This window comes from Myotis brandtii, unplaced genomic scaffold (genome assembly GCF_000412655.1).
Source record: "Myotis brandtii unplaced genomic scaffold, ASM41265v1 scaffold4305, whole genome shotgun sequence".
Classification (NCBI taxonomy): Eukaryota; Metazoa; Chordata; class Mammalia; order Chiroptera; family Vespertilionidae; genus Myotis; species Myotis brandtii.
In genome coordinates, this window is record NW_005366474.1 from 13646 (window position 1) to 26534 (window position 12889).

At 45.3% G+C, this 12889-nt stretch overlaps 1 protein-coding gene across 2 annotated transcripts; it reads right to left on the bottom strand.

The window, feature by feature from the left end:
- Positions 1–1503: 1503 nt before the first annotated feature.
- LOC102246040 (ribonuclease pancreatic) lies at positions 1504–6238 on the bottom strand. 2 transcript variants are annotated; one of them, XR_001363688.1, is made up of 3 exons: positions 5959–6238; positions 4463–5037; positions 1504–1869 (listed from the first exon to the last, which is right to left on the bottom strand). XR_001363688.1 is itself a non-coding variant. In XM_014546135.1 (2 exons), the coding sequence occupies exon 2, from the start codon at positions 5010–5012 to the stop codon at positions 4545–4547; it is 468 nt and encodes a 155-aa protein (XP_014401621.1). In that variant the 5' UTR covers positions 5013–5037; positions 5959–6238; the 3' UTR covers positions 4325–4544. The 2 variants fall into 2 exon arrangements, 1 of the variants encoding a protein (XP_014401621.1); XM_014546135.1 differs by lacking the exon at positions 1504–1869 and having other exon boundaries at positions 4325–5037.
- Between the last annotated feature and the right edge of the window lie 6651 nt (positions 6239–12889).

Consider the following 12889-nt stretch of genomic DNA (forward strand, 5'->3'; position numbering starts at 1 on the left):
GGGAAACAGTGTTGAGATGCTTCCAGGCGTGCCACTGTCTAGTCTTCAAAAGGTACACTTTCATTTCGTACCCAAAACAGTGTGAAAGGCTTGCTCTCTCTGAATCCCTTAATTCTAGTTTACATTTCTCCCATGGCCTTCAGGCTAATAGCTCCCACTATAGATATGCTAATTAACTGCAGAAATTCTGCTTAAGGTTTGAGTTTTTATAAGAGCAGCCACTTGTCAGAAGGAGACTTTTCCAAAGAGGTGAGGACAGTTCATCAAAGATTTACAGGAGTCTCCAGACCAGACTCAGTTCAGCTGGTGGTCAGGGGACTGATGGGAACAAAAGGATTTAGAAAGTTCTTGCTCTTTCTTGGATCCCGGTCATGCCTGTCTAAGACCCTCACCCAACTGCCATTCCTCCCTTTCCTTGACATAGACACCTGAATTCTGGGTTCTCTTAACATGGATTCACAGAAGCTATAAGGCACTCCTCAACACCCCTCCATCACCCTATCTTCTTGAACTGTATCTTCTTGATCAATGAATCTCACTTACTTCAAACTAAAGTTTTAAATATTGGCCTTTTTTTTTTTAAGCATTGGACACACAAACCTTGTACTGTTAACATACCTTCTAGGAAGGACCAGCATCATAAATCATGAGTTGTGCATGTCGAGAGCTGTCCCACATTTATGATCAATTCCCAAAAACAATATTAAAGTGCTTTCCGGCATGACTGAATAAATTCAGAGCCCCTAGTGATCCCACTTGCTCTGTGTGGTATGACTCAGACTAAGGAGGCAAGCGTGGGGATTGGGAGCAGGCCTTCCATTTCACAGAGAGAAAGGTCAACATGCAAATACTGATGAGGCAGCTCTGGGAAAGAAGGAATCTGATAGGATGATCACTTACTGTTAATTGGAGGACTCATTCTAATTGTGGATGTAATACTGGACTGAGGGACTATTGATCGCTGGAAATGAAGAAAAAATTTACCACAGAGAGAGGCAGGAGAGAATCGGCAGGTCAGAAGAGCAGAAGACAGTATGATTTTGTGGATATGTGAACAGTGAACGACACCAGATGTTGCACCTTGGTCCTTGAGTTGTGCAAAGAAAAAAAAATTCAGCCCTGACCGGTTTGGCTTAGTGGATAGAGCGTGTGGACTCAAGGGTCCCAGGTTCGATTCCGGTCAGGGGCATGTGCCCTGGTTGCAGGGCGCATCCCCAGTGGTGGGTGTGCAGGAGGCAGCTGATTGATGTTTCTCTCTCATTGATGTTTCTAACTCTCTATCCCTCTCCCTTCCTCTCTGTCAAGTCAATAAAACATATTCTTTAAAAAAATTCAGAGCCAAGCAACTGCAGTACAAGCAAAGTTTATTTAGAAAGTCACAGGGTAAAAGAAGTGAGCCATGGAAGAAGTGAGCCAGCTAGACTGCATGGACTCAGGAAGCAAGTTACAGAGGCAAAGAAGTGCCTTTGGAGCTTAGGAGAAAGAAAGCAAAGACAATGCGCCTGATCGAAGAAAGGGGAAGGAAAGGCTTGAGCATGCTCTAGAGAGAGAGTGCACCTGAGGGAAGAAGGGGATAGGGAAAGGGGTGTGAGAGAGAGAGACAGAGAGAGGGAGAAGAGAGAGTGGGGGGGCAGGGGCTGGTCCTTCTTCATTTTGAGGGCTTCTATTTTTCAAAGGCGTGGGTTTTAGAAGAGGTCTCAGGGGAGGATCCCAATAGAATCTTCATCAGCTTTACAAGTGTGTCCTTTCAGGGTGGTGACCTCTACTGATTGGTTGGTACTAGGATGGGAGATCATTAGTCATTGCATCAGATCCCAAAGCCAGGATGTCATTGCTTCATCTGGGTTTGCTGTTTTTCTGGACCTGGAGCTGAAACACAATTGAGGCCTAGATGTTATCTCTAGTTTGACCAAAACTCTCCTTGGTCAACAGATCCAAGTCTTTGTTCCTAAGATTATTAGATTTGGGTCAGAACCTCATTGTTCTGGGGGCTTAATGCTTAGGGAACGGTCATACAAGGTTCATATGGGAGTTGTATGATGCTATTCTATGGCCTCTTTGTTCTGTCTCCCTCATGACTAGCAACATTCCAAGGGATGAAAGTTCAGTGGAGAATCTGAACTGCATGACCAGTGATATGAAAGGTCAGGATGTGTAAACTGCATGACCAATGATATGCCAGGTGAGGAAAGGTCACCTTGGGGGTGAAGTCCCACCATACAATACTTGTTTATGAAGTTTCCCCTATTGCTAGGCACCTGGGACTTTCTATCCTGGTAACCTTCTGTATCTGGCCTGCAGTTTCTACTCTGGTCATATCTGTCTAACTGCCTACAATATCAGATACACTTAAAGCTGCAAGGGTAAGGAAGAGCTGGGACACTAACATGTGTTTATCTGTGTACTGAGAATGTAGAATTATTGAAGCTTGTTTGGTTTAAAGAATATTCTGAAAATTAACATTATTCTTCATTGGATATGATCATTTCAGCCTGTAAGCAGATTCCCATGTTAGTACCTCCATTTTAATGTTAATTTGCCTGGGTTAGTCTTCTAGTAATAGAGTAGGCATCTAGACAGGCATGAGCAGAGCAGGAACCAAAGGCCAGAGTGGAAATTCCTGGGTGCCTAACAAGGGACAAAACTAGAGAAAACAAGTATTATACGCTTGGAGAAGAGGAACAAAGGGGCCAGAGAATAGAATCATAGAACTCCCATACAAGCCCTTGCATGACCACTCCCTTAAACATTAAGCATTAAGCCCCCAGAACAATGAGGTTCTGACCTGCATCTAATAATCTTAGGAACAAAGGCTGGGATCTGTTGACCACAGAGAGAGTTTTGGTCAAATTAGAGATAACATCTAGACTTCAGTTGAGTTTCAACTCCAGGCCCAGAAAAGCAGCAAAACCAGATGAAGCAACAACATGGCTGACATCAGGATCTCCTACCCTAGCACCAGTCAATCAGTAGAGACCATGACCCTGAAAGGACACACTTGGAAAGCTGATGAATATGCTATTGAGATCCTCCCATGAGACCTCCCCTAAAATCCACACCTTTAGAAAACAAATAAAAACCCTGAAGATGAAGAACCCAGCAGGTGTTCTCCCTCTCTTGAGTACACCCACAACTCTCCACACCCCCTTTTGTTCCCAGGCACTCTCTCTCTGGAGCATAATGGTGCCTTTCCCCATCTTCCCTCAGGTGCATTATCTTTACCTTTCTTTCTCCTAAGCTCCAAGGGCCCTTCTTTTGCCACTGTAATTTGTTTCTTAAGTCATGCAGCACATTTGCCTCATTTCTTCTACCCCTGTGACTTTCTAAATAAACTTTTGCTTGCATTTCAGTTCTTGGCAATGAATTCTTTTTTAGCTGAACTCAAGGACTGAGGTGCAATTCTGACATTAACATCAGGAGGAACTAGTACTCCTTTTTTGGTGGGATAGCAATAGGCTCCCCACAGAACGGAGACCTCTGATTTGTCTCCTGATGGCTGTTTCTCTTCTTGACTGAACTGGACCCCTCCAGGACAGGACCCCATCTTTCTTCTCCCAGTCTTCACCTCTTCAGACCACTTTCCTTCCCATTGGCTCCCTCGCTGTGCAAGTCTGAACCTGGACCCTCTGTTGTCACTTACCACTTTTTTCCACAGATGGAGGTCTGAGCGGTCTCATGGCCCAGGTGAAAGATAACATGAGTGGAGCTGTATTAAAATAGAGCCTAAGTAGCCATTTCAGAGGACCTGCTCTGCATGTCTTATTTTTCTTTATCTTACAAGCTGGACCAAACCACCATAATTCCAAGAAGGCCAAGACTATCCTATTTGTAAAGATTGATGAAATTGGACTTTGAGAATGACCAGATTTCTAACCAACAAATTAAATACAATTTCAGGTGAATCTCAAGCCAACCCATGAAGTACAAATCTAACCCTACCTCATCTAGTACCGATAAATCTTCTTAAATACAACATATCTAATCTTCCTCCCTTTTCACCATAAAACCCTGAGTCCCTATATAGAGGGAACACTATATGGGTTTCTGCCTGAATTTGTTCTCCCAAATTGCAATTCTTTTGGATATTAAATAAATGCTTATTGCTTCTCATTATTTTTTTTTTGGTCTTTTTTTTTCTTCTCATTTTTGAAAAGGGATTATCTCCAAAAAGAATTTTCTAAAAGCCGAGAGTCAGAAGAGGGGGCATTTAATGATTCTACTTGCTGCTCACCAAAGTTAACCAGATTTGTAGCTCTCACCTTCTGGCAGGAAAGCAATCACATTATGAGTAACCTGAATGGAGACAGCTTCAGGAAGCCAGGTTGTTGCAACTGAGTTTTATTGAAAGAAGCCGTAAAGTAGTTCACATGGGACCCACCTCACAACCCACCCTCACCCCCCAAACCAAGCAGGCATAAGTCTCAGGCCAGGGAAACACTTTAGTGTTGGATAGGAGCCCTACCTTGAGTCATTTCCCTCAGTGCTAGGAAGGAGGAGGGAGAGACAGGCGACACAATGAGGTGGGGCATCTCACTGCTCTGGTCTCAGGTGGAGACCTCTACTGAAGCATCAAAGTGGACGGGCACGTACGGGTTTCCCTCACAGGCCACGATGATGTGCTTCTCTTTCTGGCTGGTTCGGTAGGCACAGTTGGGGTACTTGGAGCCGCTCGTCACACGACAGTCCGTGATCTTCATGCTGGAGCTGCTCTTGTGGCAGTTGGGCTGCCCATTCTTGCAGGTGATGTTTCCCTGGAGGCAAACGGCCTGGACATCTACCAGAGGCTCGTGCACGAAGGTGTTCACTGGCTTGCACCATCCCTCTGTCATATGCCGGCGCCTCATCATTTGGTTGCAGTAGTTGGAGTTGTTGCTGGGGCCGTCTGGGTCCATGTGTTGCCGCTGGAACTTCATGGCCCGTGATTCCTTGCCCAGGGAAGGCTGGACCCACCCCAGCACTAACAGCACCAGGACTAGCAGTGGGAACAGGATGAGGGACTTCTCCTGAGCCATGGTGGCCTCAGTCCCCTGGAGGAGCCTAGTCAGTGAAGGGAGAGAGGAGGAAAAACATCACTTTAGTAGACAACCCCAGGTGCCACCTGTGGTCTCCCTGGCTTACAGTCTCCCTTCAGGTCAGCCAGAAAAACACTCTTCTTCCTGCAAGATTTTCCAAGTGGTGCGACAGTCACATGTACTCGCCTCCAAAAGCATTTGACCTCTACTAGTGACAGAGAGGTGGGTCTTCCCCTCAGGGTGGTGACCTCCAAAGTGACCTAAAATTCCAGGGGTCCTGTTTTTGAATACTGGAGGGTTTTTATCTGAAATACAGTTGTACTCAGTGTTCTAGTGGGTCAATAGAAGATATTTTTGTCTAAATCATGAGCCAAATTGTATCGCAGTTACTGCCATGACATACAGGGTCATGGCGGAAAGAGCTCGTTGTTCTACAACACTAGGGAAACTCAACCCAGTGCCTGGCACTGGCATCATAAAGGGATGCCATTGTATTCCAAAGAGAGATGCTTGCCCACGTGGGGCTGCTCCTTCTCCGCTAGGGCTAAAATACATTTGTACTCAGTGTTCTAGTGGGTCAATAGAAGATCTTTTTGTGTAAACCATGAGCCAAATTGTATCGCAGTTACTGTCATGACATACAGGGTCATGGCGGAGAGAGCTCCATTGTCCTGCAACACTAGGGAAACTCAACCCAGTGCCTGACACTGGCATCATAAAGAGATGCCATTGTATTCCAAAGAGAGATGCTTGCCACCGCCCACCTGGGGCTGCTCCTTCTCCAGCCCCATGTATTCTCTGCAGCAAGAATGCTCGCTCCCATCCCAGCCCTGTCCCCAGCTACATTTGCCTAGCCCAAGCTTAGGGTTTAGCCTTGCCCACCTGCCTCCCTCCTCTCCAGACCTCAAACAGAAGCTGCTCCAAGACCACCTCTTGGGCCTCTTACCTGGGACTCTAGCTTGGATTCCAGGCAAGAGCAAGTGGAAGGCCAGTTTCTGCAGTCACTGGATTCCTGGGGAGTGGAGTTTATGTAGATTACAAAGGGGCTTGACTTCCAAGATCAGAAGGGTGGGAGGAGCATTTGGGTTTCAGTCCAGAGGAAAACAAAGGCACTCTGAGGAATGAGTCTGCCTATAGGAGTCTTTCTTGCTATGGGAATCTCATCTCCCTGCTGGTTCACAGGGATATCAGGGAAAGTCACTAAGGCCCTGATGCTCAAACCCCAATCAAGTCTTTGTTATCTCTTTGGGGGCCATTTCACCAAATAGCCCTTGGAAGTTAGCAAAGGGCACATAATATGTAATCAAGGGAGAGGGGGGGGAAGGGAGGTCCTCTCTCTCCCCAGGAGTCCTGCAGTGGTTTTGACCAGAATTACCAATCTCCTAACAGCAGCTCTCCTGGGGGAAGTGGGAGAGGTATCCAGCTGTCTCTAGCTGGCAGGCTTCCCAGATCTGGAGAAGGAGGGGAGAGTGCCTGAACAGTTTGGGTAAGAAGGAAGCCTCTACATGGCCTCACCCAGTTCTGGCCACTTCAACATTCCTGAGGTGAGTGTGTGATAATTTTTATTTTCAGTGACCACTCATTCTGTAGGTCAGAGTTAAGTAGAGAAACTGAAGATAAATCAAAACTCAAATTCCCTTTCAGAGAAAAAATAGAGAGCATCAAGAAGTTTCTTAGCAGAATTCCCTCCTAGGTAGAGATCTCTTTGTTGTGACAATTTTGGTACTGTTTGAGTGAGAAATAGCAAAATTCCCTCCATGCTCTAGATTTATTATTTTTTTCTAGGAAAATTATTTTGTTGAGCTATAATATCAATCTCCAACAGCTTGAAATAAAAATTTCCATTGTTTTCCAATGAATGGTATGGCTTGTATGTACTTTCTTTTAGAATTTCTTGTTTTTCATTAAAATAACTTCTTTACCACTCAATGTGTTCCACTTTCTATTTAACACTCAGATATGGGCTTTTGGAAAGGCCATGAACTTGACCTTGAGGCCACTTCACAACAGACATTCCCTCTTGCTTAGACCACATTCCACTTGCTGAGACCATTATCTCTCCCCTCCAGACCTTCCTAGGATCCGGACCACCCAGAGAATTCTCCTCCCAGAAATGCCCAACTAGAGTCCTTTAAAATCTCTGACTCCCTGTCCCTGTGTGCTGGCACCATTTTGGGTCTCAGCCCATCTGGTATCCAGATGACCTAATAATTTTAGAATCCCTTGCCACTTTGGCTCCATGTGCTTCTCCTTTGGTGACCCTAACAGGCCACAGTCACCAGCTCCATTAAGTAGTGAACTGGTCTTTGTTTTGGAAAATACTGCAGGTATTTATTCAGAAATTATGTTTATTAAATTCTGAACCATCATCAAAACCTGCTTCGTTGTTAATTGGCAACTCCCACAACTTCCCCTCTTTAATCCACTGGCTCATCTTTTCAAAACCATTCCGAAAGGGCTGTTCATTCACTGCAGCTAACTGCTTAGAAATTCCACATCCCAACATGAAGGTGCTGTTTCTGTTTCATGTGCCTCTTCAGTAACTGCTTTAACATAAAAAACATGAAGTTTCTTCCTCTTGAATGTATTTATCCTAAAGTAGCTGACAAACTCACTGGCTCTGAACTGCAGTGCTGGGGCCACAGCTCCAACACCAGGGACACTCAGGGAGGAACTGGCCTCAGGGTGAAGGCTGTCCATGCTCTGGATTGAGACTGTCTCCATCCAAATTGTAGTTTAGCACCTTAAAAGCTGGGCAAGTTACACAACTTGACTTATTTCCCTGCTCCTCAGTTTCCTGGTCTCTAAAATGGGGATAATGATATGTAACTTTTAGATTTGTTATTACACTGAAATAAGGTCAGATGTACAAAGCGCTTCAAGTAGTGCTTAGAAAGCATCTATCAATGGTAGGTCAGTGATTGTTCATAGGGAGTGGTGTTGAGGTTCTGTGCAAAGGAAACTGTTTAAATAACATTGGGTGATCTCTGAATTGCTTTTTACAGGGGGTGGAGTCAAATAATAGGCAGACCTTGGTTTTGCTAAAAACCTGAGCTTAAAATAGCAGGCAGTTTTGAAATCCTGGAGAGAGGAGGAAAGAGGTAGAAGAGAGAAGAAAAGGACCTTGGTAGAAAGAACAGATCTTTTAAATCAAATTTCAAAATATATTGCCCCGTAATAGCCAAGACATCTTTAGTCATTTCAGCATTATTTGCTCAAGTGTAGGAGTTTGGAAGTAGCAGTGGGGCTAAGGAAGCCATGGCATAGCATGAGCTTTTAGTTTCATGTTTCTGTAGTTCACCCACCACCTCACCCTCCACCCATGTTTTGTTTGTCTTAGTCCTTAGATAGTACTTTTATCATCTTGAGTGGAGTTGGGAGGAAAAATTTTCCTACCCATTTAGGTTCCTGCTTGTGGGCCTGTGAATTAACTGATGAAAGTCAGATTAACAGAAGAGACTAGACAAAGTTTATTCACGTGCAGATGAAGATGCGCAAAAGAGAGGAGAAAGGATAAACTGGAGTGTTCAAGGCAGGCTCCCAAGATCACAGGCCATTATAAAACCACATCAGTGACTGGCCTGATCCCAGGTGCAGGTGGGAAAGGGAAGGGAAGTACATTTTTGTCCCTTCCATAGATGCCTGGAAATTAATCTCTGAAATCCTCCTAGAGCCAAGGATGAAAAGTGTAAAATGCTTCCCAGGCTGTGAAGGTTATCATTCCTGTTGATGATTCCCATTTTATTATTCTCATTTCTCTTTCCAAGCCCATTTCACTTCCACCCATCCAACAGTGTGAACTGGGAAAGAAAGGGGTTCCAACATCTGAGCCCTCGTTTGAGGCCAACCAAGTACAAGTTGCACTTTCCCAGAGGGCGGCTCTGACCTGTGTGTGAGCCCACCAGGTGCAGTCAATAGCCTGGTCTCTAGAACACACAGAGAAGGGCCCAGTCTCCTCCCTCTCACTCTAAGCCTCCCAACACTATCAGTTTTCCTCAGCCCCAAGGACAGAGTGCATCTTCCCTATGTCCTTTCCCACCCCGAGTGCCACCCTGGGTCTTCTGAGGAGACCTAATTACCTTCCAGCCTAGGTAATTCAGTGGACTCCTTGGTTCCACCCATTTTAGAAGAGTCTCCCTGCCCTTCCCTTGTAGGGCGAGCATGAGTAACTCTATTCCTTATTTAAGGGTAATCCACCTGTGCCAGTGTGAAGCCACCGCCCACGTGGCCTCGGGTCTAAGACTTGGACAAAGGGCTAAACGTGCAAATTAATTACACAAGACAAGAAATATAAATTTGGAAATTATTGGGGGAAGCCAGTTGTGAACTTGGTACAAAGGACCAAGTTCCACTGAATCTCCATTCCCATCTGCTTTTTATTTACTAGAATACACAATTGCCTTTTAGGAATGCAAACAGACATATCAAAGGTGATGTTTAGTAAACAATAAGATTATCAGGTTGGGGGAGTTTGCTTTAGGCCATTGAGTCAGCAGCAGGTAATTAAATGCAGATATTCAGTCCTGTGAATATCAAAAGCCCCATTCAGCCTTCTGACCTGACTTCTCACATTTATATTAATTACTGTTGATCTTGGCTCCCAGCATGACAGCTCTTCTGATAACTAATCACAGTGGCATTAATTATTGACTTGGATTTCTGAGTGAAAGAAAATAGCTGATAGCCCCGGCCTGGTGGTTCAATTGGTTAGAACATCATCCCATGCACCAAAAGATTACAGGTTCAATGCCTGCTAGGGTACATACTGAGGTTGTGGGTTCTTTCCCTGGTCGGGTTGTGTGTTGGGAGAGGAATATGGGGTAATGACCAATTGATGTTTCTCTCTCATATCAATGTTTCTCTCTCTCCCTCTTCATCTCCCTTCCTCTCTCTCTAAAAAAATAAAATAAAATAAAAATCAATAAACACATATTTTCAGGTGAGGAAAGAAAAAAAGCAACTGATAAGAGAGGAAAGCAGGACACCTGAGGGAGTAGGGATCCTGGACTCTGCAGTCTCCACCACAGCCAGACTTTGTCATCTCCTGAGAAGAGCTAAGCACTTAATTCAAGGACTTTGTTTTAGATCCAAGTGCTGAGAATTCTCTCCGCAGAAGCAGCCCCTACAGTTATAATACAAACCAGACCTTGATAAGAGCTCGGGTACAGGTGAAGATGGGATTATCAGAAAGCAATGGTAGAAAAGGGGTGGAGTGGGGAAAGCGGGGAAGATTTCAGAGCAAAGATGATCTTAGGAGAACTTTTAAAGATAAATAGGTGTTTTTTACTAGGCTTACGGGAAAGGAAATTCAGATTAAAAAGAAAAAAGTCTATTAAGAGAAGTAGACGTTCATGGTCGAGCACTGTGTATTTTGAAAATAACAAGTTCTTCCATGTGACTGGGAGGAGGTGAGGGATGGCACAGAAAAGAAAACTCTAGGCTCAAATAGAAGTACCTTCAATGCCAAGCAAAACACTTCAATATGTAAAATATATAGACAGTTACTTTCAACTCAAGGGATGGAAGGACACAAGCAATGGTAGGGAACTTCCATCATTTTCCCATTATACACACAAGGGGATTGAAGGTCACAGCAGTCCCAAGGTCAGACAGCACCTTGGCAGCAGAAACAGAAACCAACATCAGGTCCCCAACTTTCAGGGCAGTGTCCTCACTACACTGTCCTGCCTGGTGTGCCCTGGGTGGGGAACATGCCCCCAGGATGTGAATCCAAAGAACTACAATATCTTGTGAAGTTGATCTCATCTTCTAGCTCTGATTTACCCCAGAGTTCTCCCCCTGCCCTTCCTGCTGTGAAGTGTGGTGGGAGAAGGCAGGATAGCTTTGCTGCTGCCCCCACCTATGGAGTGATGGGGACTGGGAACTCATACTGAGGTACCATCAGGGGTACTTCCATTGCAGCAGCTGGGGTGAGGGAAGTGGAGGCAGGGAGGGAATGAGTGGCTTGGGGCTCCCAGCTCCAGCCTCTGGGTACATTGGTTGATTCTACTAGAGACGCTGGAGGAAGGGGAGCCAGCTCAGGAGGAAGGGGTCCTCAGGAGAATATCTACTCCAAGCAGTATCTCTCCATCTTTAAGAAGCCTCACATGCTGGCTCCATCAAGAAAGCAAAGTCTTGAGAACACTCATTTGCTTAGAACTTTTTGGGGTCTCACATCTTCCATTTCCTGTTTTCCTCCTTGAATTAATCATCAGGACTGGTACAATGAGCACAATAGTGCTTCTTTTCCCAAAGCTGGGAGATATTGTCAAGAACAAACTATGTGGATGAGGAAGTCCATGCAGGCATATGAAGTGAAGAGAATTCAGCTTTCACCAGTTCAGGGGACAAGTCTCACATTTAATTAAGTGGAGCCTTTTATTGACTCGCTAAGTCCAACCTCTGACCTACTGGCTAATCTGCTTTAAGTTGTGCATTAAACAGTCCTGATGTCTTCTTTCATTGCACTCTGATTTGGCAGGAGGTCCCTCTCTCTGAATATGAGTCTCACTTCTCCAGAAAGGCTAACACTAAATCCCTCTCTGTTATTTATGGTACTGCCCTAAACTCAACTCTCCTTTTTCTTTCCCCCTTTTCGCAGTTTATCTCTCACAGACAATCTAGAAAGGCAGACCTCAGAGTGTTATGGTTGTTTTATATGAGCAGGAGAGAGTATCCCACTGTCAGCAAGCAGGTGTGTGAGCGAAGTGTTGGTGCAGGACACCCAGACCCCTCCACCAGCTGGGACACAAGGCCTCTGTCAGCAGGTCAGGCAGTGACTGTGTCCAAACCATGTGACTTCTCTGAGCCTTAGAATTGTTTTCTGAGAAATGAAAGCGTGATGAAAGATGATTTCAAAGGTTGAATTCAGTAAAAAAAATTTTTCAGTGTTTTCTGTTTTTAAAGATTTTCCTCTCAATACTTCCCAGAAAGAAAGATTGGATCTCAATATAACATCTATTTCCATAAGATTTTTATGTGTTTCAAAGAGCCAAAGTTGCTTTTGTGGCAGTAATCACCAGTTTAAATAAAAAAAGAAATTCATTCACACAGAAATGCAGACAGGGAGAGAAAAATTCTTATTTACCCCCACTCCCACCCTCCTGAATTCCTGTCAAAATACCAGCAAAAAAATGAATTTTTACCCCAATAGGGATTTTGTATCTACTTATATAAAAACCCTGGGTGTAACATCACCGCCAGAAGTGAAACCAACCTGAAGGAAGTCAGTCCTGCAGGGGTCATCTTGGAAAAGGCTGCACCCTCCCCCAGGTGTTTCCTGTAGGGCAAGGTTTCAGGCAGGAAGCTGCCCTCAGGTCGAGGTTTCAGGCAGGAACCCACCCTCAAGGCGAGGTTTCAGGCAGGAGCCGGCTCTCGGGAGCGGAGCATGGAAGTGCTGAGTCCTGGGTTGCTTTGCCAAGGGCTGCGCCCTCCCTGAGCTGTTTCCTGTGTGGCCTGAGCAAAGGACCCACCCTCAGAGCGCCAGGAGCACCCAGCAGCAGTCAGTGCTGGGTTGCTGAGGCGGAGGCCACAGCATGGTAGAACTCTGGGTCTGGCCCAACAGGGGACGTGGCTGGTCTTCAAACCAGACCCTGACAGTAGGGAGGAGGGAGCCCCATTCCTCACAGAATCTACTGTTGGATAGCTTGCTGTTAGTGGCCTGCCAGCCAGGAACCCCATTAACCTGCACCCCAGACCCTGACAGGAGGGAGGAGGGAGCCCCATTCCTCAAGGAATCAACAGGAGGCCATCTTGCTGGCAGAGGCCTGACAGCTAGGAATCCTATTCACCTGCATATCTGTATAAAGTTTTAATACATTATATTACAGGTCGTGGTGGTACTGTTTTACCCACAGCCTCTACAAGAATTGCTGCAA